General features: G+C 36.6%; 1 protein-coding gene across 3 annotated transcripts in view; it reads right to left on the reverse strand.

Moving 5' to 3' along the window:
* doc2b (double C2-like domains, beta) overlaps positions 1–24,302 on the reverse strand; it is a 241,731-nt gene that overhangs the window by 210,335 nt on the left and 7,094 nt on the right. For all 3 annotated transcript variants that reach the window (XM_082170723.1, XM_082170722.1, XM_082170724.1), the window contains 2 exons: positions 21,792–21,921; positions 8,844–8,930 (listed from right to left, as the gene is read on the reverse strand). In XM_082170723.1, coding sequence (XP_082026849.1) covers positions 8,844–8,930; positions 21,792–21,921 — 217 coding nt within the window. The remainder of the gene's footprint in view (positions 1–8,843; positions 8,931–21,791; positions 21,922–24,302) is intronic.

Here is a 24,302-nt window from a genome sequence, read left to right on the forward strand (position 1 = left end):
GTGAGCGAGCTGTCAATCATAGCCCGCGCGGACCGGCACGTTCATTGTTGATAGCTGGAGCACTGAGTAGAATGGCGTCTAAGCGATTGTGGTGTTCTGTTCTTCGGTGCAATAACGAACACAGCAGTCATGTTGATGTTCCTAAATCCGTACCGCTAAAGACGCAGTGGCTGAGTTTGTTTTCGAAGGGAATATTCCCCACGATCAACGTCAATGCTTTCATGTTTGCGCGAATCATTTCACCAGACTGCTTTACAAACGAGGGTCAGTAAAAAGCTGGTTATTTGCTTAGAAGCTGCTCCTGAAAAAGGATCAGTACCAACTATTCGTGTTCCTGCTGCACCTCCAGAAGAACTGAAGTGAGTGTAACATTTTATTAAGCTTTATATTAATCTTTATATTAATCTTTGCAAATCGCTTGCACGCTTCACGATGAATGCGGCTATTTTTACACTCAGGGTACATTACAGCATGTTTTCTATGTATGACGTTCTCAATATAATTCATAATCCCATGTTTATAACGAACAATGCGTTATGGTTATTTTGTTATTTTGTTATTGTGTTACAAACGGTGTATGCACAGAACAGAGGGGCGGGGTGAGCAAAGCTCATTATCATTTAAAGACACATGCACTTGAACGGCGTGCTGAAAACAGAGCTGTTTTTGACCAGGTAAAATTAGTGTTTTCTTACAATACTAACGAGAATTTTTAATTAAAGTATATTACAAACTTTTCATTTAGACCCTAAAGAATCATATTAGCTTGTACAAAAATGACATTATATGACCCCTTTAAAGGGATAGTTCACCCAAAAATGTCCATCAACTGTTTGGTTACCCATATTCTTCAAATTATCTTCTTTTGTGTTCAGCACGAAAAACGTATTAATAGAGGTTTGGAACTTAAGTACATAAGTAAATGATGACATTATTTTCATTTTTGGATGAACTATCCCTTTAAGAATTGATCAAAGAATACAAATACATAGTTGAAATAAAATTCCTTAAAGGGATCGCTCCAATACTATCAACTCAGTCGCTTGCCATTTCAAACCTATATGACTTACTAAATGTTGTGTCAATGATATGATGCTCATTTTCACAAAACTCAAGTCAAACCTGCATGACTTGAGGAAACTATATCATAGAGAGAAGGCCTGCGGACCATTAGTTAAAGTTTGTAAAATGCCATGTTGTGTAACTCCCCAAAAATCTTATATTTATAAGAAATTATTAAAAAGTGTTTAAAAGGTATAATATGTTTAAAATGTAAGAAACTTTTTTTTAAATAATGATTAAGGCGTGTAGTGTTATTTTAGTATCAAATACTTTTATATTTTTATTTGGTCATTTTTATTAGATTTTTTCTATTTGTCTTGTAGTTTTTATTAATTTTTATTTCTGTTTTAATTTGTTATTTCAGTACATCGTTAAACTAGATGCGAAAGTTCGTCGAGACAAACTTTAAGTTGGCTTGGAAAAGTTTGGACGAGAAGTTTAAAGTAGTTTGAAGTATTACATTATTACTTGATTTTGTCTTTCTCGATCCTTTTATAACAATTACAAATATTTTGTTGCCGTCACATGAAAAACGATCCAATTATCAAATAATTGTTCTGGGTGGTTGCTAGGTGGTTGCCATTGTGTTCTGGGTGGTTGTTATGAGATAGATAGATTAGAAATATTAGATAGAATGGAAAATGAGTCTGGATGGATTAGAAATACTAGTACATAGTCATTTTTATTAGATTTTTTCTATTTGTCTTGTAGTTTTTATTCATTTTTATTTCTGTTTTAATTTGTTATTTTAGTACATCAAGTTAAACTAAATGAAAATGAGACATGTTGCCTTCATGTTGCCTTGGCAACTAGCTGGAAAAAAAAAAACAACAACATTTAAACTTATTTTATTTCAGTTAACATTTATTTTATTTAAAGTAACAAAAGTTTTTTAATGGTTTATGGTTTTAGTTTCTGTTAACTATGAAACACTCATGTATTCAAGGTGTAAATAATGGTTTGGAGGGAGCATGAAGAATTATTAACACACATGAATTGACACCTCTGAGTCCAGACCTTAAATTCATTGAAAGTCTTTGGGATGTGCTGGAGGAGACTTCACAGAGTTGCATTGTCAATACAAGATCTCGACCAAAAACTGATGCACCTCTTGATGGAAATAAATGTTGTGATGTTATTTCCATCAAGAGGAGCCGGATTAATCTTGACGTTGTCATCCTGGAATATGGTCATGATGTGTGTTCCTACATGGCTGTTTAAGAAATGAAAAGCTACACACTCCATTAATTAGGGTTAGAAGAACTGTTACCAAACAAATAACATGCTAGAATCTTAAGCATTTTGCTTAAGCTGTAAGCATATATGCATGTACTTATGACGGTATTTTTTTATGTGGATTGCTTTTTGAACGATTGTAAATGTTGCTTTCACATTTTGCATCTTGGAGCATACTGTGAATCTCTCTCCTGTGTTGGTAGGCCATTTCCTGTTGATGAAAACGCTTCTCAAACAGAGCTGACTTGTAGTTCAGCCTCCTGGGACAGTATCAGCAGGGCTCGCGCCATCTGTGTTTACTGTGCCTGTGCGTTTAACCTGAGAGGGCAGGGGTAACACTGACACTCTCTGATAAAACCACAGGTCCTGGGAAGAGAGCAAGAAGTAATCTGATAGCAGCACAGGCTGAACGGATGGATGCAGAATTGATGCGGGGGATTGCTCTGTGGGCCTTGTGCTTTCCCGATGAGACGAAAGACTAAACTAGCATTTATTCCCTTAAAAAGCAACTAAAGTCCATCCACGTTTTTGTTTCAATGCATCTTGTGTTTTTATAAGCATAAAATCAGCATGTTCTGACAAAATAAATGTTTATTACAGGTTAGTGATTCTGAAAATTTGCCAATGGATTACTTATAGTAGTCTCTACCTATTATGCTAGTAGAAACTATGCTAACATCAACAAGATAACAATGTTAACTCAACTCAATGAACCTTTGAAATTTAGTGTCTATACACAAGGGTATAAGACATGGGCAGCCATAGTGATTGAATGACACTGTCAAGTATTCAAGTATTCATGTCTGCCTCCCTGAATTAACATCTGTACTACACACTGATGCCCGATCTGTACACGAGTATAAATACGGTTTGGCAACACCAATCTTTCAATGAACTCTCTGTAAACTTTCTGCTTCATGACCAGGCAAAAAAATTATAAAAAATTGAACTACGCCGATATTCAATTTCTTGCCAATACCAATAAGCATTTTCATGTTATGGTCTCTGTAAAGATAAATCATGTATCAACATTATAATGTACAAGATGAAAAATGAATGGTACCAATATGTTGCGAATCCCTAACACAATGTCTAGATATATTCATGATTATAGATATTTAAAACAATAGAGTATATCATAAAATAAACTGTAATTGTTTAATTCTGGTAGAATTATTATAAGATTCATCAAGAATACTACCATTCAAAAGTTATAGGTCAGTAATTGTTTTTCAAAAGGAATATTTCTATTCAGCAAAGATGCATAAATTGATCACAAGTAACAGTAAAGACATCTACACTGTTACAATTTCTTTTCTTTTTTTCAAATAAATATAAAATATAAAAAATATGTACCACGGTTTTAACAAAATATTAAAGCAGCACAACCGTTTTCAACATACAAAATGTTTTTGAGCACCAAATCAGCATATTCAAATGATTTCTGAAGGATCATGTGACACTGAAGATGTCATTTGTAATGATACTGAAAATTCTGCTTTGCACAATCAATCAATTACATTTTGGAATATTTTCAGATAGAAAACAGCTATTTTAAATTTTAATATTATTTCACAATATTACTGTTTTTACTGCATTTATGATCCTATATAAATATATTATTAAAGTCTAAGTGAGACTTTAAAAAAACTTTTTCTTTTTTTTCTCTTAGAGCCCAAACTTTTAAACAGTAGTGCATGTTCAACTTGAATCAGGATCCTTCCAGTGCCTCTCCAGTGAAACTTCCCCTATCCGTGATGTGTAACAGAAGGCTTTTCAGAGTACCATGAACCAAAGTGAAACCCTAAGGCTAATAAGTGATCTTCTAAGCCTATCACTGTCCAACTCTTACTTTACCCATCGTTCACTGCTCAATATTACCTGCTGGGCTCTAAATACAGAGAGGTGATGAAGGAGCGTCTGACAGCACATATCTGTGGCTAACCGCGCTCTGATGTGCTGTGATTAGCGCTGAAGGTTAGTGTGTTTGAGCGGGATGTGACCGGAGATGGGGTCACTGAAGCTGAGCTCTGTGCTGGAGGGCAATGTGTTATTTCTGTGACATGGGTAATGAGGACGAGGTGCATGTCAATATAGAGTTCTTTTTGAGGTAAATGGGAAATGCTGAATTTCTAACTGAATATTTCTCAGCATATTTTTTTTTCCTTTATCCTGTACATTATTTCTTCAATATTTTTAAGCTTTATGCAGGCCTTATATTGAATGAAACTATTGACTATGTGACTGCGCAGCGGGAAAGCGACAAATCCTATCAAACCCCAAACACACATTTCATTACTTCTTAAATGGATCTTTCTTTGACCTTTTCAGAATCTAATGGAAACATCAGATCAGAACATCTGATCAGTTGGCCTTCTTACAAATGAAACACAGCAAGTAACTTTCTTATTTTGTTCTTATTTGAAGTAGAAAATAATATGACGATAATTCAAGGACACTACTACATGGATACTGAGGTGTTCTGAGTGATTTGTTCACGTTGCTATGTGGTTGCCAGGGTGTTCTGGGTCATTGCTTGGGCATTGCTACATGGCTGCTTACTGGTCCAATCCCAAGTCTCTATTCTGGTCTCCAGATAACGCTCACTCAATTCAAAGTCTATGAGATTTTTCTATGAGAAAGTAATAGTCAAGCTAGTTTATTTATTTGTAGAGCACAAGTTTAACAACAATAGTTGAGCCAAAGTGCTTTACAATACAATAAAAATAAATCAAATTTCAAGAGAGAAAACCTGTATATACACACACACATACATACACTTTTCTCAACAAGCCACAGGATTTCAAATGTCATACATGTCCATAGCACTAATGGAATGAGAAACGAATTTCTTTTTTTTGGACCACAATGTTTTTGGAGGGCCGAAATCACTGACTGAAGCCGTGACTTTCTTTAGCAGTTCTCCAGACTGTGTTAGCATCTAATTTGCACACGCAATGTAGATAATCTACAACAAATAAACATGTCACCTGTGTGGACACTAGTACTGGGTTGATATAATTCATTTCTTGATTTTAAAATGTGCCTATTATGCCATTTTAAAGGTTCCTAATTTTGATCTCCTGAATTAGGTTTACATGCATCCAAGGTCAAAAAATTATTTCTCTCATAATATACTTTGCAGCATCCCCTCTTTTCTCACAATGTCTGAAACAGTTTGATAAAAGATTTGGTCTCTCTAAACACCTCCTTTCAAAGAGCCTACTCTGCTCTGATTGGTCAGATGGCCCGGTCTGTTGTGATTGGTCTACCGCTTACTGCGTAATGAATGTAAAGTGAAGTAATGAAGTAATGAATACTGATTGTCATAATTATTTGTTAACAAACAAGTGGATAGACCATTCAACCATGGATAGACTATAAAAAAAATAAAAAAATAAAAATAAAAAAACCTTGAGGAGAATGTGCAAAACATATGCACTATATTACACATTCATTATATTTTACTTAACCTGTTAGTGATGTCTATTATTTTAAAGAATGTTTGAATAAATCTTTTACAAAAACAAGTTATTACAGCCACCAATTAAATGTTGTTTTCATCAACCAATTAGAGTAGGAAAATCATTATATCAAGTTTATATATAAACTGCCTTATGAGTAATGTAAATGTTTGTCAAGAACAATTTTTTTGTTGATTAAATAAGTTTGATTAATGAATTGATTATTACAATTTATTATCAGCTAAACAAAAACTGATTTTGTCTACAGTCAATGCCAATGGGGTCCAGGGATGTTTTGGATCCCACTGACTTTAACTGTATGGACAAAAACAGTTGAAACATTTGTTCTGGATAAGAAAGTAAGGCATGCAGGTTTGGAATGACACGAGGGCAAGTGTTTTAGGTTGACATATAACATGCACCATCACTACTAAAAATACTAGTATAGTCAGAATTTCTAAAACCAAAGTGTGAAAACGTAAGTGAAGCCTGAGCTGACATGGAACAGGAAGATATCATGTCTTCCAGATAAAAAAAAATGAATAAAGAAAAGTAAAGAATGTTTCAACTGCAAACCTAGAGCACTCATCTAACAGGAAGAGCACTGACAGAAGTGTCAAAACTGTCTCCAAATCCAGTAAGAAACAATCTTTTTGACAACAAGCCTCTATTATCTGCCTAACCTGTGATAAGACAGTTTTCCAGCATGGAGCCTGTATCACATTTTACAGCTCTGAGTTGGAAATGAAGCCTATTTTATTCACAGCGGTGCAGTTTTGTTGAACTAAAAATGAACTGCACGTGTTTTTATGGACCCGTATGAAGGAAAAACTTCATGGAAAGAATTTTATATTTGTGAAAACTGCACTAAGTATCACACTTTCCTTTAAAGCATCTGATAGAGGAAGCGTCCATACAATTGCATCGTGCTCTTGTAGCACAATTTAAACCCGAATCAGCTATTTGCATTAATTGATTTTTAACGTACTCGACATGATCACAATGAATGTTTTAGGCTGCATTACAGTCTGCCTGTGGTTTTGAACTATCTGAGGTTGGAAGGCTAAATGATTCCTCTTTCATCTCCTCCTTTCATGATGACCCTGAACCTTACATACACACACACACACACACACACACACAAACCGTGGCAACAGAGGCAGCAATTAAATTTCTCCACAAGCTTGAAGGAGCCTTCTTAAAAGAGATGAGATTTTTCTTATTAATGTCCAGTAGTAAATCATCAGTCTGACCACAAACAATACGGCCTGATTCACCTTACTATGACTACTCATTACTTATCTCATTATTGGAGTCATAACCTTTGTCAACCATCATTTTCACTTTTGCTGTTCTGCTGCTGAAAGTGTTCATGATGTAGGGGGAAAATTGTTTAAAAATAGGCCTAAAAAAGTACATATAATAAAGCCAAACTGATGCAAAATGTATAAGTGTAGGTTATTCTAGAAAAGAACTGTGTATTCAGTAAGAAACCATTTGGCTGAAATGACAATGGATTTGAAAACACACAGTGATTAGTTTTTCCTCATAACAACAACCTGGTGCACTCAGAGGTTCAATGGTGTTCTATATAGAAGCCTAGGGTCATTGACTCCATTTTAAAGAACTCTATATTCCAAAAATGTGAAATGTCTTAAAAGACTGCAAATACATTCATGTTCAGGTTTACAGATTGTTTAATTAATAAAATAAATAAAATAAAAAAGAAGAAGAAAAAAATAATTAAACCAAAACTAATTAATTAAAACTAAATCCACAAAATGATCCCATGATGGGAACCGTTAGTGATTCAACGGATCACAAAACTCACGGTTCGGATCATATTATGGTTTTTAAGTCAAAGATCAGATCTTCTTTTGGATCAGCAAACATTTTTTTAGTTTTCCATTTATTACTTAAAGGGGTGGTATAATGCCCTTTTTACAATATGTAAAATAAGTCTCTGTTGTCCCCAGAGTTTGTGATGTTTTAGCTCAAAATACCCCACAGATGATGTTGTACAGCATGTTAAAATTGTGCGTTTTTGAGGGGCAGTAAAAACGCGTTGTTTTGTGTGTGTCCCTTTAAATTCAAATGAGCTGATGCTCCCGGTACAGAGGGCGGAGCTTCAAGAGCTTGTGTGTGTGTTTGTGTGTGTTAATTAATCTTTGTTTAAGCTGTGTTTTGTTGTTTGATTAACATGAAAGACAACAGCTGGTATTTGGAGATTGCTGTCACTAAGACCCCATGCACACACAGATCCAGTGTAATGATACACATCCGATTTCTTTCTCAACTCGTTCACTTAAAGGCACAATATTGTACGTTTTCACCGCTAGAGGTTGCATTTTCAAAACAATAACAAAGGCGAAGATTGATGACGTTATGAAGGAGAGTGGAACAATGGGAGATGTCATTTTCACTATCCAGAGATGTATGGAATTTACGAATCATGTTCACGGATGAGGTAAATTAGTTTTTGTATTACCTGTACATTTGATCACGCTATTTTACGTCATCGTAATGAATTAGCTGCAAGGAACGTGAAATGTAATGCTATTTTAGCCTGTTACTAATATGTGACTATTTGTCAAATGATTTGGTTGGTTAATGCTGCGCAGTTTTGCTGCGTGTTTAAAACAATCGTACTAAAAGTAAATTTGAACGAACCCACAGTATTTGCAAGTAATGGCTAAATATTTTTGTGCAACACATACTGTATTTAGTTTCACTGCCATAGTCTTGGTCACCAGACATGATAAAAAGCATTACTGTGATAAAACCCTGTGCACCTAAGCTCCAGAGTTGCAGTGCAACCAGGGAATCCCTTTGGACTTTGAGATTTTCACAAGTGCTTCCCAGTTTTGTCTGCAAAATGCTTTAGATGGTCAGAACGTGGGCAGACTGTAGGCGGTCTGTCTGAGACTGTGATGGTTATCAGTATAGAAATTAAATGTCTTGGAATTTTTCATAATCTATTATTGGCATTCTTCATCCAAGTTCTAACATCTGAACAACTAGTTCTTCTAAAGACAAAATGGGGTAATTTAGCATGAAGTGAAAACATTTGTAGTACTGTACCTCTCTCTGTTCACTGCAGATCTTGCAAAGCCATTGAGCCCTTTTTTGACTGCCTGGTGTCTCGATTCCGCATTTGGTGCACACCTTCTGCAACACAAACATGCATAGGAATAGAACAGGTCAAACAAACACAACCTGATAACTATTGTAAAATAAGATTACATTATTTTAAGAAATGCTCCCTTTTTTTAAATGGGAAAATGGCTACTGTCACTAGTAGAAAGGGGCACAAGTTAACGGACTGTGTTTGGAGTGAAGTGAAAAGGTTATTGTTAGCGCTGTCTGAGTGCAGTGAAGCTCCGGCCTCAATGATTATAGAGAAGAGTTGGCACTGCTTTTGGTACCAGCACAGTGCTAGTTTTAGACTGCTTTTATTAACCTTTGTCTGAAACAAGGTCTTAGAAACGTTATTTGCACATCCCAATTTTAAATCCCCCATCTTGCACGCCAACTGCTTCCGTGTCCCATCCCGGTGTGATTCTCCTAATGACTAATTGGGTCCCTATCACAATATATTAAAATACTTTTTTCTCCTCTTTTTTTTTTTTTTTTTGAGAGAGAGAACAGTGGTGGACGAAGTACACAAATCAAGTGCTTGAGTAAAAGTACAGATACCCTAACGTTTTACTCCAGAAAAAGTAACAAGTACTGCTTTTCAATTTTACTCAAACAAAAGTACTTGATTATTAATATACCCAAGTAATAATAGTAAAAAGTACTGATTAATAAATGTTAATTTATTTTGCAATTTTATATACACCATCCTACTGCTGAAAATATGTTTGGGGGGAGGAGGGGGTTATAATGTAGTAGACAGACAGATAGAGCTCAGTCTGACATCATTATGAATTATTATGAATTAAGTAGCCAGCACTAGTCATTGATGTCCTCATTGATTATGCAGACACATATGTATTGATCTGCCGGTAAGAATTTATTTTATTTTATTACCAGAACCTTTCACACTGATAACTACTACTGATAATTCAAGTGTGCAAACAAGAGAAAAAAAGAAAAGAAAAATACACCATTTAGTATATAAAACCGAGGAAAAACAAAATGTGTGTAAATGTGTTGACAAATAAACACAGAATACAAAACCGTCACATAGGGCAAAATGTGTACACTATGCAAACATACCAGTTTTTTATCATTTGAAGCTACTACGGGATGGGCATTTATTTGAATTATTTTAACATTGTTTCGTTTTCCCCATTCGGACGGTAATACACACGTGGACCTGTCCACATTCAAGCACTTCATACAATGGGCTTAAACAGCTCTCCCTTTAACAGCAGATTTAGTTTACAAACAATCGACAGTCGTGAACTAAATATGAAATTCATTTACAATAATAAATCCTAAAATTCGGCATTAGTAACTTTTTGTGCCATCAGTCGCACACGCACTCAAGCTCGGAGGACCTCCTGCTCTTGGCTTGACTTGTGAATTTGTTTGATTGATAGATACTTTATTATTCGAAAAGCGCATGTTGTCTACTGTCAGGGGCAATTTGAATGGTTTTGATAGTGCAAACGGTTGAAGAGTTACGGTAAAATGAATACAGCTTGCTGGTATGTGTTGGCGACGACACAGCCGGTTCTAAAGGGTTAACAGGAAATTGCATTGTCACAGCAGCTTCATCAAACACACACACACACACACACAAGACTGTACTAGGTCCAAACTGTATATACACAGTACCAGTGATTATAGCACATTAAACAATCTGGTAGCAGCCAATAGAAAGGACTTCCTGCTTAAATTCAATTAACATTTATTACATAATTTTCAAAGCAGCTTTACAGGAAATGCATGAGTCCACATTACAAATTTAGAGTGATCTGTTATCAGAGGTAACTGTCTAAGTTATGTATTTCAGAAAAGTACATATACAAATGACAGTTAAAATTTTTTTTAAATTAATTTAAACAATGTAATACTTTAAGGCAGAAACAATGAGATCATAATGATGAAGTAATATTTTTTTGTCAAAGGGGTCATATAATGGTACATGCACTTTTACAAGCTGATTGTACTGAAATGTGTGTTGGCAGTGCCTGTACACAACCATCATAAAATGATAAAAATCCATCCAGTGTTTTTTTTTATATCTTCTTTTATGTTCCCCCCCATCTCAAATCAAGCTGTTCGATTTTGTGACGTCACAAAATCGACGCCCCTCCCACGATTGTTGATTGACAGTTGCGTTTCAACACAGCCCCGCCCTCGCTCGTGAGCGAGCTGTCAATCATAGCCCGCGCGGACCGGCGCGTCAGCTGGAGCACTGAGCAGAATGGCATCTAAGCGATTGTCGTGTTCTGTTCTTGGGTGTAATAAGGAACACAGTCATATTGATGTTCCTAAATCCGAACCGCTGAAGAAGCAGTGGCTGAGTTTGTTTTCGAAGGGAATATTCCCCACGATCAACGTCAATGCTTTCATGTTTGCGCGAATCATTTCACTAGACTGCTTTACAAACGAGGGTCAGTTTAAAGCTGGTTTTGCTAAAAGCTGTTCCTGAAAAAAGGATCGGTACCAACTTCGTGTTCCTGCTGCACCTCCAGAAGAACTGAAGTGAGTGTAACGTTTTATTAAGCTTTATATTAATCTTTATATTACTAATCTTTGCAAATCGCTAGCACGCTTCACGATGAATGCGGCTATTTTTACACTCGGGTACATTACGGCATGTTTTCTATGTACGACGTTCTCAATATAATTCATAATCCCACGTTTATAATGAACAACGCGTTATGGTTATTGTGTTACAAACGGTGTATGCACAGAACAGACGGGCGGGGTGAGCAAAGCTCATTATCATTTAAAGACACATGCACTTGAACGGTGTGCTGAAAACACAGCTGTTTTTGACCAGGTAAAATTTGTGTTTTCTTACAATACTAATGAGAATTTTTAATTGAAGTATATTACAAACTTTTAATTTAGACCCTAAAGAATCATAATTAGCTTGTACAAAAATGGCATTATATGACCCCTTTAACAAATGATTATGACATACAGGTTTATCCTCCGAGTAGCATAAACCTGTATGAATATCTTTCTATAGGTTGATAGGTTTCAAACCGTTGATGGACCACAATGACCTAAATAGTTTTTTTTTTTACTACTATGGAAGTCAATAGGGTCCATCAACTGTTTGGTTACCGACATTCTTCAAAATATCTTCTTTTGTGTTTAGCAGAAGAAAGAAATTCATTCAGGTTTGAAACAACTTAAGGGTAAGCAAATGATGACAGAATTTAAATTTTTAAGTGAACTATTCCTTTAACAATTCAGTGAATTATTAACTCACCCGCTGTGATCATTTGAATCATGGAGTTGCTGACTCAAGAACAGATGCATTCAGATGAGTCCAAATCACGAATTAATCGTTCAGTGCGATTTAACAGGGTAATTGAAAAAAATGTATAATTGAAATTTGTTCACGAATCGGACATCGCTCGGGTCTCGGAGCGGGTGGCGATTTCTTCAGTTCAAAATAATGAGGAAAGGCATGATTTTATGAAATGTAGTGGAGTAAAAATTACAATATTATGCTTTGGAATGTAGTGATGTAAAAGTAAAAGTTTTCGTTTTGGAGGAGCTTTTATCCAAAGCGACTTACAAATGAGGAATACAGCAAGCGATTCATCGTGAAGAGGCAAATATATACACAAGAAGTGCTCAAAATACAAAGTGTCAGATATTGCTGTGAGTAGCATAAGCTAGAATAAGGAGGGATTTAAAGGAAAGTAAAAGCATAGTTTTTTTTTATGATGAGGTTAAGAGCTGCACAGAAGAGATGAGTTTTCAGCTGTCTTTTGAATATTTTCAGGGATTCTGCATTCTGGATGAAGGGGGTCAAACATAAGAAAATTAAATACAAGCTATTTTTTCTCCCAAAAAAAAAGTCTTATCTTCCACAATTTTACTTTACAAGTAAATGTATTAAACAAAATACAAATATACTCTATATACATTCAAGTTTTAGCTTCTTTACTGTGGTTACCAGTTCATTTTCGGGTTGATTAGATCTTATTATTGCTATATTAAAGGTGCTCTAAGTGATGTCACGCGTTTTTTAGGCCAAACATTTTTTTGTCACATACAGCAAACATCTCCTCACTATCCGCTAGTTGCCTGTCCCCTGAACACACTGTAAAAAAACGCGGTCTCTCTAGACACCACAGGCTCCACAAACGGCAATAAAAACAAACTGGGCTCACCCGCACCACGAAACATAACAAACAGTGCTCCAGCCAATCACCGACAAGAAGTATTTGAGGGGTGTGGTTTGGGGGTTAGTGCGCGTGGACATGAAGGGGGTGTGGAGGAGAGACGAGAGAGGAGCATGAAGAGGGAAGTTTGAATTATGGCCGACACACGACTAAAGAGACGACGTTCCGATGAACAAATTGTAAAGAAGAGGGACAAGGATAAGGAACGCGCGAAGTCCCGAATTTACATCGGAAAAACCCTCGAAAGGTGGCGAGAACTCCGCCGGCAGAAGGGCTTCCAATCCGACATTCAGTTGCTCTGTTTTTGCAGAACAGGTAAATCCATTTTTCTTTCTAAATTGACGTTCATGTTCGCCAAACCAACACAAGGATGTAATTAGCTAGAACTATGCAGTCAGCGTTAGCTTTGGTGAATACAACATATATGTTTCAGCTAGCGATCAATCTCTATTGTAAATGGTCAAGCAAATTCACAGTAGGGCGACAATTTGTGTGAATTATTGTTTTCACCCACTGTTTGTTATGGATTTGAATGTTCATTTATAGGCTATTGACAACTTTGACTAAATTTGTTTACGCCGCCGCCGTTGTTTATGCTCACTGGGAAACGCGAATCTAACGTTATCTTGCTATTATTGCGTCCTTGTATGGGAGCTATAGTTACAGTTATAACCTCAGGTGGCGAAACGATTTTAAGACAATGTTTGTCTTTTTCTGCATTCTGTTCTGCAATATATAAAAGCATTTATCTAACTTGGTGACATTACACATTGAATGAAGTATCAGTAAAACTTAACTTTGTTTTTAGTGACTATACTTTGACTTTCCTTTATGCCGGAGGGGAGGGGAGGAGGGAGGAGACGGGATGAGGAGGAGGGAGGGTCTAGCTAGCCTCCGTTTTGTTTGACAACAATTCGAATGTCAACACTCCCAGCATCACTTAGAGCACCTTTAAGCATTTGCCACCTAAGTATTTAGCAGAACTTTAGACCTCATGAAAAAGTCAGATGTCTTATTCTTGTTATAAATTGTTGGCTGTTCCAAGATTCAGATGTAAAACAAATGGTGAAAGCAAAATAACTTTTGCAGTGAAGGCTCCAATGCTGGGGAACAGTCTGCCCAGGAATATTAGATTCACTGAATCTGTGTCTATTTTGAAATATCATTAATTTGTGATAAATTAATTTATTAGACTTGATTAATTACTTTGTTAATAAATCTTATTGTGTTTTTGGATCTTACACTTTATGGAGTATTTTGAGTTTGTTTTATTAAGTTTTCCTGAAATTGTATATTTTGTAATGCTCTTCATGTCTTTATTTGTATATTTATTTTAAATTACCATCTGTAAAGCACTGTATGCTATGTATCTATTTTATTAGTTTAGGCAACACTTTATTTTAAAGTGTCCATGTTACAGTGTAATTATACATTTAAGTACTGAGTAATATTAATTAACTACATGTACTTACTATAGGGTTAGGATTGAGGTTTGATTTTGGATTAGCTGGATGCAATTATGCATAATTTATAGTTATTACAAAGTAACTATTTGTTAAATAGTATTAATAAATATTTACATTATAACAACATACAGGAAAGTGTTATATTGTGCACCACTGTTATTTAACAGCTGTTTTTAAGATTACATTTGATTTGCCAAGTTTACCTGCAAGATAAATGGAAATTAAATTTTGAATAAGTGGATGTAAAAACATGTCCACCCTGCAATCGTGCTGATTGTGAGAGGCACAGTCCCCCTCCACACTAAAATTTAATTACAGTGGGAGATATTACTGTAGACTCTGACGGCTTGGTTTTTAAGAATCAATTTGCAGTTGAGGGCTGTGATACGCCGTAGTAATAAGAAAAGAGAAAGAACCTTTAATCAGGCTTTATGTAATAGAAGACAAACACTAGATTGAAGTGCAAGTAATTTAGTTTCAGCAGAACTTCTATACACTAAAATTGCTTTGAGATAGAGTGAGCGAGGGAGGAACAGAGAGAAAAAATGTTCAATATCCGTTAAATACTTCTATAAAGATCCCTCTGTGAGCGAGAGCCATCTTTAAAGCTGCCGTAAGCGGTTTAATACCATGCATAAAATGTCCTTACTGCCTGACAGATATCACTGAAATGGGTGTCTTGAGAAATCGCACTTCACTCTGTGGCAGCTCCAGGCTCTACAAATGGAAAAAAAATTAACCTGACTGCAGCCTGCATGTCTCAGCCAATCAGAAAGCTTGGAGGCAGCCTTCTGCCAACCTCAGCCAATGGAGTGAGTGTGGGATGGGACTTTATTTATTTATTTTAGGTGAACAATAGTTTAAATGGAGAGTGTTGGGGGGAAATAATAAACCTTTTCTGAAACAGTAATACTTAGTCACCATAAAATCTAAATGATCAAAAAAAATCAGCCTGATAGTTACATTTTTGGGTGAACTATCCCTTTAAGCAATTAAGCAACTACAAGACTTTCAGGAAAAGCTTATAGGAACACACTAGCATTAAATGAGAAAAGAACAAAGTTGTGAGCAGTGAGAGTTTTAACACGAGCTGCCAACAGATTCAAAATCTATATCGTCTGTGTGCAGCGTGAACTGTGACTGCTGCGCTCTCTGGTTGTTAATGAGCTGCGGCAGCAGACTGACACACCCCCACTCAAAACGGCCAATAGAAAAGCAATAGGCTACATTTTTAATGGTTATTGATCTGAAGGAGAACACAAGACATCTCCTTAGGTCAGAATTAGCGGGGGAAAAAAATAGCGAACATTTTTCTTTTCTAATTTATCATCAGATGGACAGATCATTTCTCAGGGGAGGCAGGGCTTATCCTAGGGGAGGCACTGCCTCCTCCAGCCTTCCCCTAGACAGGCCCCTGGAGAGGAAGAGCAGGTTTTGCATTCTGTGCCCAGAATAAAATTAACATTATTACAATGCATTCCCATTACACAGATATAATGCATGTTCTTTGCTACAGTAATTACAGTGGAAACTATAAGCTCAATTTAACAAACAAGCACCTATTTGTCAAGCAGATAACAGATTCTTAAACATGAGAATTAGTTTGATAAGTTGATAAGTTGCAATGAATGATCTGCACAACAAAATGGAAATGCTGAATGTTTATGTTTATGGTTGACAATACACAATCACATATTCCAAACAGGAATGGCCTTGAATAAAAAATGTTTTTGCGTATTACGTGGGCGCGGATTATTTAAATGAGTAACATTGTGACTTCATAAGATACGGAAAAAATCGTGCTGAAGTTCAAACGAGCCGTTCGTTGTAGTTCTTGGAAAGTGGATTCTGTTAAATAAAATATCTTCCTTTGGAGTGACTGAGCTTTATAACCTTGCCGATCTTTAATATTCCCTAACAGCAACATTAAGCAATAGCAAAAAGGTGAAAAAGTGGAAAAGCATAATAGGACCCCTTTAAAAACAGCCAATGATCAGGCTCGTTTATGTCCTGTCAATCAAAAGGGTGCGGAAAAATGTGTCAGACTGCAACTCATATGCTTATGAAGAAAATCTCTCGTGTTGAACTTAGGACAAGTTAACATGACAATAACGCATTAAAAGTAAAAAAATAGCTACATAAAAGTAGGCTATTTGAGCCTTGAATCACCCACAGTTCAAGCCAGGGTTCCCAGGTCCACGGTTTTTCCCAACAGCAAACATTTTTGTTGTGCGCCTACCATCCAATGATCGCAAAAAGTTTTGTGCTTAAGTTACTTCTGCTAAGAAACAAAGTCTCATCTTTCAAATTGTGTCCATTAACACGAAATTCAAACAATAAATGGCTTTGACACTCTTAAATGACGTGACGTGACAGATCGCTGTAGCGCCTCAGGTCAAACAGCAGCACGAAGCTTGAGTCTTTTCTTCCACTTTAATACAAGTTAAATTTCAAAAAAACATGCATGAATATCAGAAGGTATGTTTAAGGATACAGTACAACTTACTAGGGCTGGGTAAAAAAAATATTGATTTCTCGATTTTAATCGATTCTCATTTTTCCGAACCAATATCGATTCTTAAATCCCAAGAATCCCAAGTTGAATATTATACCTCTGTTGTGAATTGTAACCTCTAATATTATAGTGTAGCAAATGAAAGGGTTATTTTGCAGCATTATTTGGGAGAGATATTTTTTTCCTTAAAAGGTCCCATGGCATGAAAATGTCCCTTTATGAGATTTTTTAACATTAATATGAGTTCCCCTGGCCTGCCTATGGTCCCCCAGTGGCTAGAAATGGCGATAGGTGTAAACCAAGCCCTGGGTATCCTGCTCCGCCTTTGAGAAAATGAAAGCTCAGACGGGCCAATCTGGAATCTTCCCCTTATGTCGTCATACGGGGAAAGGTTACCTCCCCTTTCTGCTTTGCCCGGAAAGAGAATTTGGCCCGCCCATGAGAAAATGAGCTATGCGAGTGCGATATTGGTTTCTCCTTGAGAGACATCATGGTTTGCAAACGAGCGAAGCATGGCAGTTGCTCAGTGTTTGGATGTACAAATGAACACAAAAGTACTTTTGTAGTTCCTTCATCCGAGCCTCTGAAGAAGCAGTGGGTTATGTGAATTTCTGATGTGTAATTGTTCAAGTTCAGACAGATAATCTTTCTCTTAATCGTTCAATACTGTTTATGCATCAGTAAATCAAGCCAGTGACTAAAATATCAACCTCACATCGTTTCTCTTAGTAGGATGAACAATCTTATTTAAACTGTGATTAAAATATATACAGAAAGCGATCAAAGAACAGTCCCTTTCCAATCGCCCAAGCTGTCAATCACACAGCGCGAGTTTATCTGGACACTTGCCAAAACTCGTTATGACATCAATGACGCTGTTACGCTGCACAACGAAGCTCTTACTGTATTTACCCAAGCGGCAACATTCTAATCTGAAAAATGAAGCCTACCCGGAAGTGCGAAAAACTGCAATACATCGAAAATCCGCTAGGGGCAGGTCCCAAAAGGGAGCAAATGTCCATTCACCCCCATGTTAAAATGTCCGTTTTCACAGCATACATTCATGTTTTTACAGGTTGGTCCCATGGACTTTTATTGTATTTTTCGATAGGTTCCGAGTGCCTGACAACTGTGAGGGGGGTGAATTTTTTTAGATCGTATTTAGATATAAAATGTATGACAAATAAGGGCGCGATTCACAGCTTGATTGACAGCTGACAACGAGCATAGGGTGCGCCGAGTGGAATTCCTGAAATTTGACGTCTCGGCCATGATCTGACACAACACATCATACCTGTAAGTTATCCTTTCTGAACATTTGTATTGAAATATGGTGCCGCCCATACCATACCCCCCATAAACGGCCTCAAAACCGTTCTTCAGAAGTCTATGGGTGACGTCACAGACGCTTTGTCCATATTTTTTACAGTCTATGTATTTACCTCATGTAAGAAAGCATTAGTGAGGGTGCAGAAACTGCGTTGCAATAAGATCAGTGAATCTCTAATTGGAATGTTGTTTTTTTATTACTTGGCCCACCTGACCCGCGGATTATTCGCAGTGTCTACGGGTATAACCACGATCGGCATATTACTACTATGCACATCATTTTTTCAGATTCATGTACCTCATAATCTTTAATCAAAATAACTTCGCCTCCCTATTGCAGTGGCATCTCTTCTCTGATGCGTTTACAACCTGTCACTCACATGAGATCGACCAATGGCAAACCATCTGATCAATTCCGATTGGACAAAATCAATTCCCGGCCTACATTTTTCTTGTTCAAGAAGCGGTTTACTCGGATATATACGTCACAGCAGGGAATACAAGACTACAACAACTGTTTCATGCCAACTTTAAGAAGCTGATAGGCTGATGATTATTTTTTTATGGCAGCTAACCAATAAAATGGCTGATATTACAATCCAAAATCATTTTATTGAAAAGAATTACAATAAAAAAACTTAGAATTTAAAATGATTTTTTCTTTTATGATTGAATTTAGGCATCACAACATTATAATGCACAGTATAAAAATAGATAATCATTTTAAGATTGCACTTAACAGTGTTATTAATTAAATTATTAGTGTTTATAGATTAAAGGCAAGCGAGTGTTAGATGACAGCAAAGGTAATCTAAATATAAAAATAGATAAATCGAGCATGCATGCACAATTAAATATTCAATATCAACCAATACAGATAAGAAAGAAAAAAAAATCTCTAATATGAGCTGAAAACAGATAAATTGTGCATCTCACACTCAGTCATGGTTTGTTTCTCACCTCAAGTATTATATTTCAGCATGTAACTCAACAATTTGTACCTCAGAGATGAATAATACTTCAAAACATGCAGCTCTTAGTGGAATGATACTTTTTAAAGCAAAAAGTAATTTTTTTTCACCTGGTGGATGGCAAAACTGCTGATAATCAGCCTAGTAACAGCCTAGCAACCATCCAAATCAGAAGATCAACTTGCTAAAAGCCCCTCTGATGACCATAGAAGGCTCTAATGCTTCCCTACTAATCTAATTTCAGCAATAACCCAGCATCAGATCCATATGGTATATGATCAACACATATCTATTACACAGATTGTAATTTAATGACTGAACACAGAGGCATGATCTAATAGCAATCTAATAACAATAATGATCAATTCATTAATTTCCCCTCCACTGTGATTCCAGTGAGGTTTAGAAACAGCAGCTGTTGAGAATGATCACAGGTCATGAGAGAGCAGTAGTGATGTGAGCTCAGGCTCCCTGTAACAGATGCGCTCTCCTCACTGGCACAGACCTGCTGTTAAGGACCTCATTCAGTCTTTAGCACTCCTTAGTCCTGTGTCAAGTCACAGTGTGTGTCTGTCTCGAAGTAAACTACAAACTGTAATCCCAAAGTTCAGTGGAAAGTATCTGTCTGATGCCAAAATGTGCAATGACAGTAAACTATTGTTTATAAGTTACACACTGCCCTCTTGTGGCTTGATGGCTTTTCTAAATTCTAAATTGATGAAGTTCAAATGGTGCACAGAAATCTTAAAGGGTTAGTTCACCCAAAAATGAAAATTCTGTCAGTAATTACTCACCCTCATGTTGTTCCAACCGCGTAAGACCTTCGTTCATCTTCGGAACACAAATTAAGATATTTTTGATGAAATCTGAGAGCTGTCTCACTCCTCTATAGGCTGCTAGGTGGCCCAAACTTGCTGGCCCAGAAAAGTTATTAAAGAGATCGTTAATATAGTCCAAGTGACTACAGTGGCTCAATCTTAAGTATATCAAGCGACGAGAATACTTTTTGTGCGCAAAAACAAACAAAAATAACGACTCTATTCCACTATTCATTTCCTTCTCTCTGGGCCACTAGTTGGTTCACGTAGTGTTTTTGCGCTGCGCGTCACACACAAGACCAGCATCGGCCAATAGTGAGCCTACGTGGTGACGTGTAACACAGACGCGCTGCGCAAAAACACTACGAGGCCCAGAGAGAAGCAAATTAATAGTGGAATAAAGTCGTTATTTTTGTTTGTTTTTGCGCACAAAAAAGTATTCTCGTCGCTTGATATACTTAAGATTGAGCCACTGTAGTCACTTGGACTATATTAACGATCTCTTTTATAACTTTTCTGGGCCAGCAAGTTTGGGCCACCTAGCAGCCTATGGAGAAGTGATCAGCTCTCAGATTTCATCAAAAATATCTTAATTTGTGTTCCGAAGATGAATGAAGGTCTTGCGCGGTTGGAACAACATGAGGGTAATTACTGACAGAATTTTCATTTTTGGGTGAACTAACCCTTTAAGGTATGTTGCATTTTAAAAGTATGTAAAAATAAGTATGTTTAAAGAAGAATATTGTACAGATAAACCCATTTGACTAATAAAAATAAAAATAACGTGGTTCATCCTGGTCTGCCCTAAGCACAGATCTTAATCTAATCAGAAATCCAAAACCACGATACTTAAAACCCATATTAAACTCCTGAGGGAACACATGATGCATGCTCTTCAGGGTTTTTTTCCAACTTTTTTTTAATGCAGTATATATTTAATGTAGTAATTATTGTAATCAATGGGGTTATTATTTAATATTTTATTTACACAAATTAGTTGTAGATTTCAAACATCTTCACTTTTATTATAACCTATAGGTTAACTGAGTGAAATCATTCAATTTGATTTCACAGTGTTATTATTATGACATATCTTCAATTGAAAATGTACCTGTATACAAGTCATACAATAATATTAACTTTCAGATTAACCTCTTTTACTGTGATTCTGCTTTGTTTGTCATTGATTAATCAATTATTGTCAACTAAATTGTCAAAATTAAATTTTACATAGAATAGTGCATTTAGTATTTTACATTAAATGACACTTGAAAAAAAAAAAGAAAAAAAAAATTGCTGATGCATCATCATCCTGCACATGCTAAACTTATATCTAAATATGTTAGTTTAAAAGTAAATCCACATTTGTTCTTAAGGGGGGCAATCTTCCCCGATGTTACCCTACAGTATACACATGTCCTGTGCACAGAATGCAAATTTCCTGTATGCACAGATTACTTTCAGACCCTCCTTGAATATACAGCTCTCTGCTGACACTATGTGGTGTCTCAGAATCACTGCATGAGCCCAAAGATAGTTACTGCAAATGACTAAGCAGTGAGTGTGAATGGTAGAGAACATGGTTATAACATATAGACTACTTTGTACCATGCAGCAGTCCAAACAGAGGACGGACGAAGAGCCCAGCAGACCAAACTCCTCTCCACACAGCAGACACCGTGAAAGGCCGTTTCCCACGGCAGACCTCCTCATGTTCTCCAGGCGCTCCACTAGACCCCTGAAACACAAACACACACACACCTTTATTTAAAAGAACATAACTGACATATCTTTACATATCAACTTAAGGTGTACACCTGTTGTCACTGTGAAATCTTTTGGTCCTTTAAGACTGATATCCTAATTATTTGGGGTCCAAGAGAACCCCTATGCTGTATGCTGTTTTTTAATATGTATAAATTAACTTATTTAATAGTGAAAAAGATGCATCATGGTTACAACAAAAGGTCACACTTTAGATTAGGGTCAATTCTCACTATTAACTAGACTTTTGCCTCTAACTCCTCCTAATTACTGCTTATTAGTAGTTAGAAAGGTAGTTATAAAGATTAGGTATTGTGATTAAGGGATGTAGAATATGGTCATGCAGAATCTGGCATTAATATGTGGAAACTTTTTTGCATTATTTTCCTGTTATCTCTGTAAAGCTGCTTTGAAAAAATCTGTATTGTAAAAAGTGCTATATAAATAAATGTTACTTGACTTGACTTTATAAGTACTAATAAACAGCCAATATCCTAGTAATACTAGTTCAAAGTGAGAATTGGACCCTGAACTAAAGTGTTACCCTACAACAATATTAGGCAGTTTTCAACATTGATAATATGATATGTTTCTTGAGCAGACTTAACACTGTTATGCTAATGGCATAGATTTATTTTAGCACACCTCCCACCTCAGTGTTTCTTCAACTATTAACAACTTGCTTCAAGGAACTCAAGCGTTGGCTCGAGACAAACCACCTTAAATTTAACTCTGGTAATACGAATTGGCTCTAAATCTGTTGTGTCTAAACTATCTGGGGTGCGTTTCCCAAAAGCATCATTAGCCAACTATGGTCGCAAGTTCCTTCGTTATCAGCATAGCTCAATGAGTCAGAGTTTCCCGAAAACATAATTCCAATGAACATTCACAAACAACATCGCAAAATTGCCTGGTTGGAACGAAAGCTCTCAACCTGTGCTTAGAAGCATAGTTTCTAGTTTGCATGACATGTGGACTCAATAAATCCTTATCTTGAGACAAACAAGCAAGCTAACATTCACAATCTATATCTTTTATTTAGAATACATACAAGTGTCATTTACGGCTTTTAGTTTGACCGTTTTTGAAGAATGCGCATGTCCGTACGTGCTCTAGAATGAGCCTATGATTGAATCTGGAAATAAAGCAAAAAATAACTGAGAAAAATTTGAAATAGTCCTCAAATGCCATGTCAGAAATTTTAAGCAAAACATCTAACATTAATTCGATCTCAGACAGGTTCATTAATAGAAGTTATGAATCCACCACGTGCTTGACATTCTTAACCAGCGTGGTTGAACGACCACTTTACGACGGGAAACAGTCGTGACTAGCTGACTATGCATTGTACTATGGCAGTTAAGCAGCGAGTTACATTGTTGTATGGGAAACGCACCCCTGGTCCACTGATTTGGATGGTGACTTGATAATGCCCTTTACCACAGTTCGAAGTCTTGGTGTTCTGCTTCCACTCCACTCTTCCATTTAATGATTACATTGGTGGAGTGGCAAAGATAGCTTTTTTCAACCTACGTAATCTTTCTCGTCTTCGCTCCTCTGTTAGGCTGCATTTACACTAGGCATTATCAAGCATATCGGATCATAAGCCAATCAGGACATGGATCGTTTACACCTGTCCACATCAAGTGGCTTCTGTATCTGGATAACAGATAAAAAAATAAAAAATAAAATAAAAAGATGGCTCTGGTGCAAAGTCGACCAGAAGTGGTGGGTTTTCTTTTAAAAACAGTTTTCAGTCAGGGTACATTTTACAAATCTCGCAAAATGAGGAGGATGAAGAAGCTACAAGTACTAATAATGTGGATAGATGCCATAATGGAAACGGTACAGAGAAACGTATGGGTCCGAGAACATTGCTAGCTGTGGCGGGAAAACGCGCGTTCTTTACAGAAAATGAATGGTTCTGCAACTTTAGGGTGCGAAAGCAAACATTTCAGTATATTTGCGATGTAGGCTACTTCGCACTCGACTGTATCGCAAAACCACACAGCTACAAGCAGCAACTCCTGGAGAGAGGAGGGGGACTAATGACAGTGGGCGGGGTTTTGTGTGACGTCCACCTGTGAATGCAGACACGATGGCTGGAATGCGTTTACATTACACTGAGATCAAAATGCGTCCTCGACTAACTCCGAACCTGGACACGCTGATCGAATAACATTCCGATCAGAAGCGCGTTTACACTTGTCTTTTCAATGTGTATGTGGACAACATCCGGATACAGGTCGCATATTAATGCCAAGTGTAAACGTAGCCTTAGTCAGCAGGATGCCGAAACTGATTACTGTTACGGTTTCCATGTGTATAAACTTCAAGGTACTAATTCTCAATTAC

This window comes from Leuciscus leuciscus, assembly GCF_965113295.1.
Source record: "Leuciscus leuciscus genome assembly, chromosome: 5".
NCBI lineage: Eukaryota > Metazoa > Chordata > Actinopteri > Cypriniformes > Leuciscidae > Leuciscus > Leuciscus leuciscus.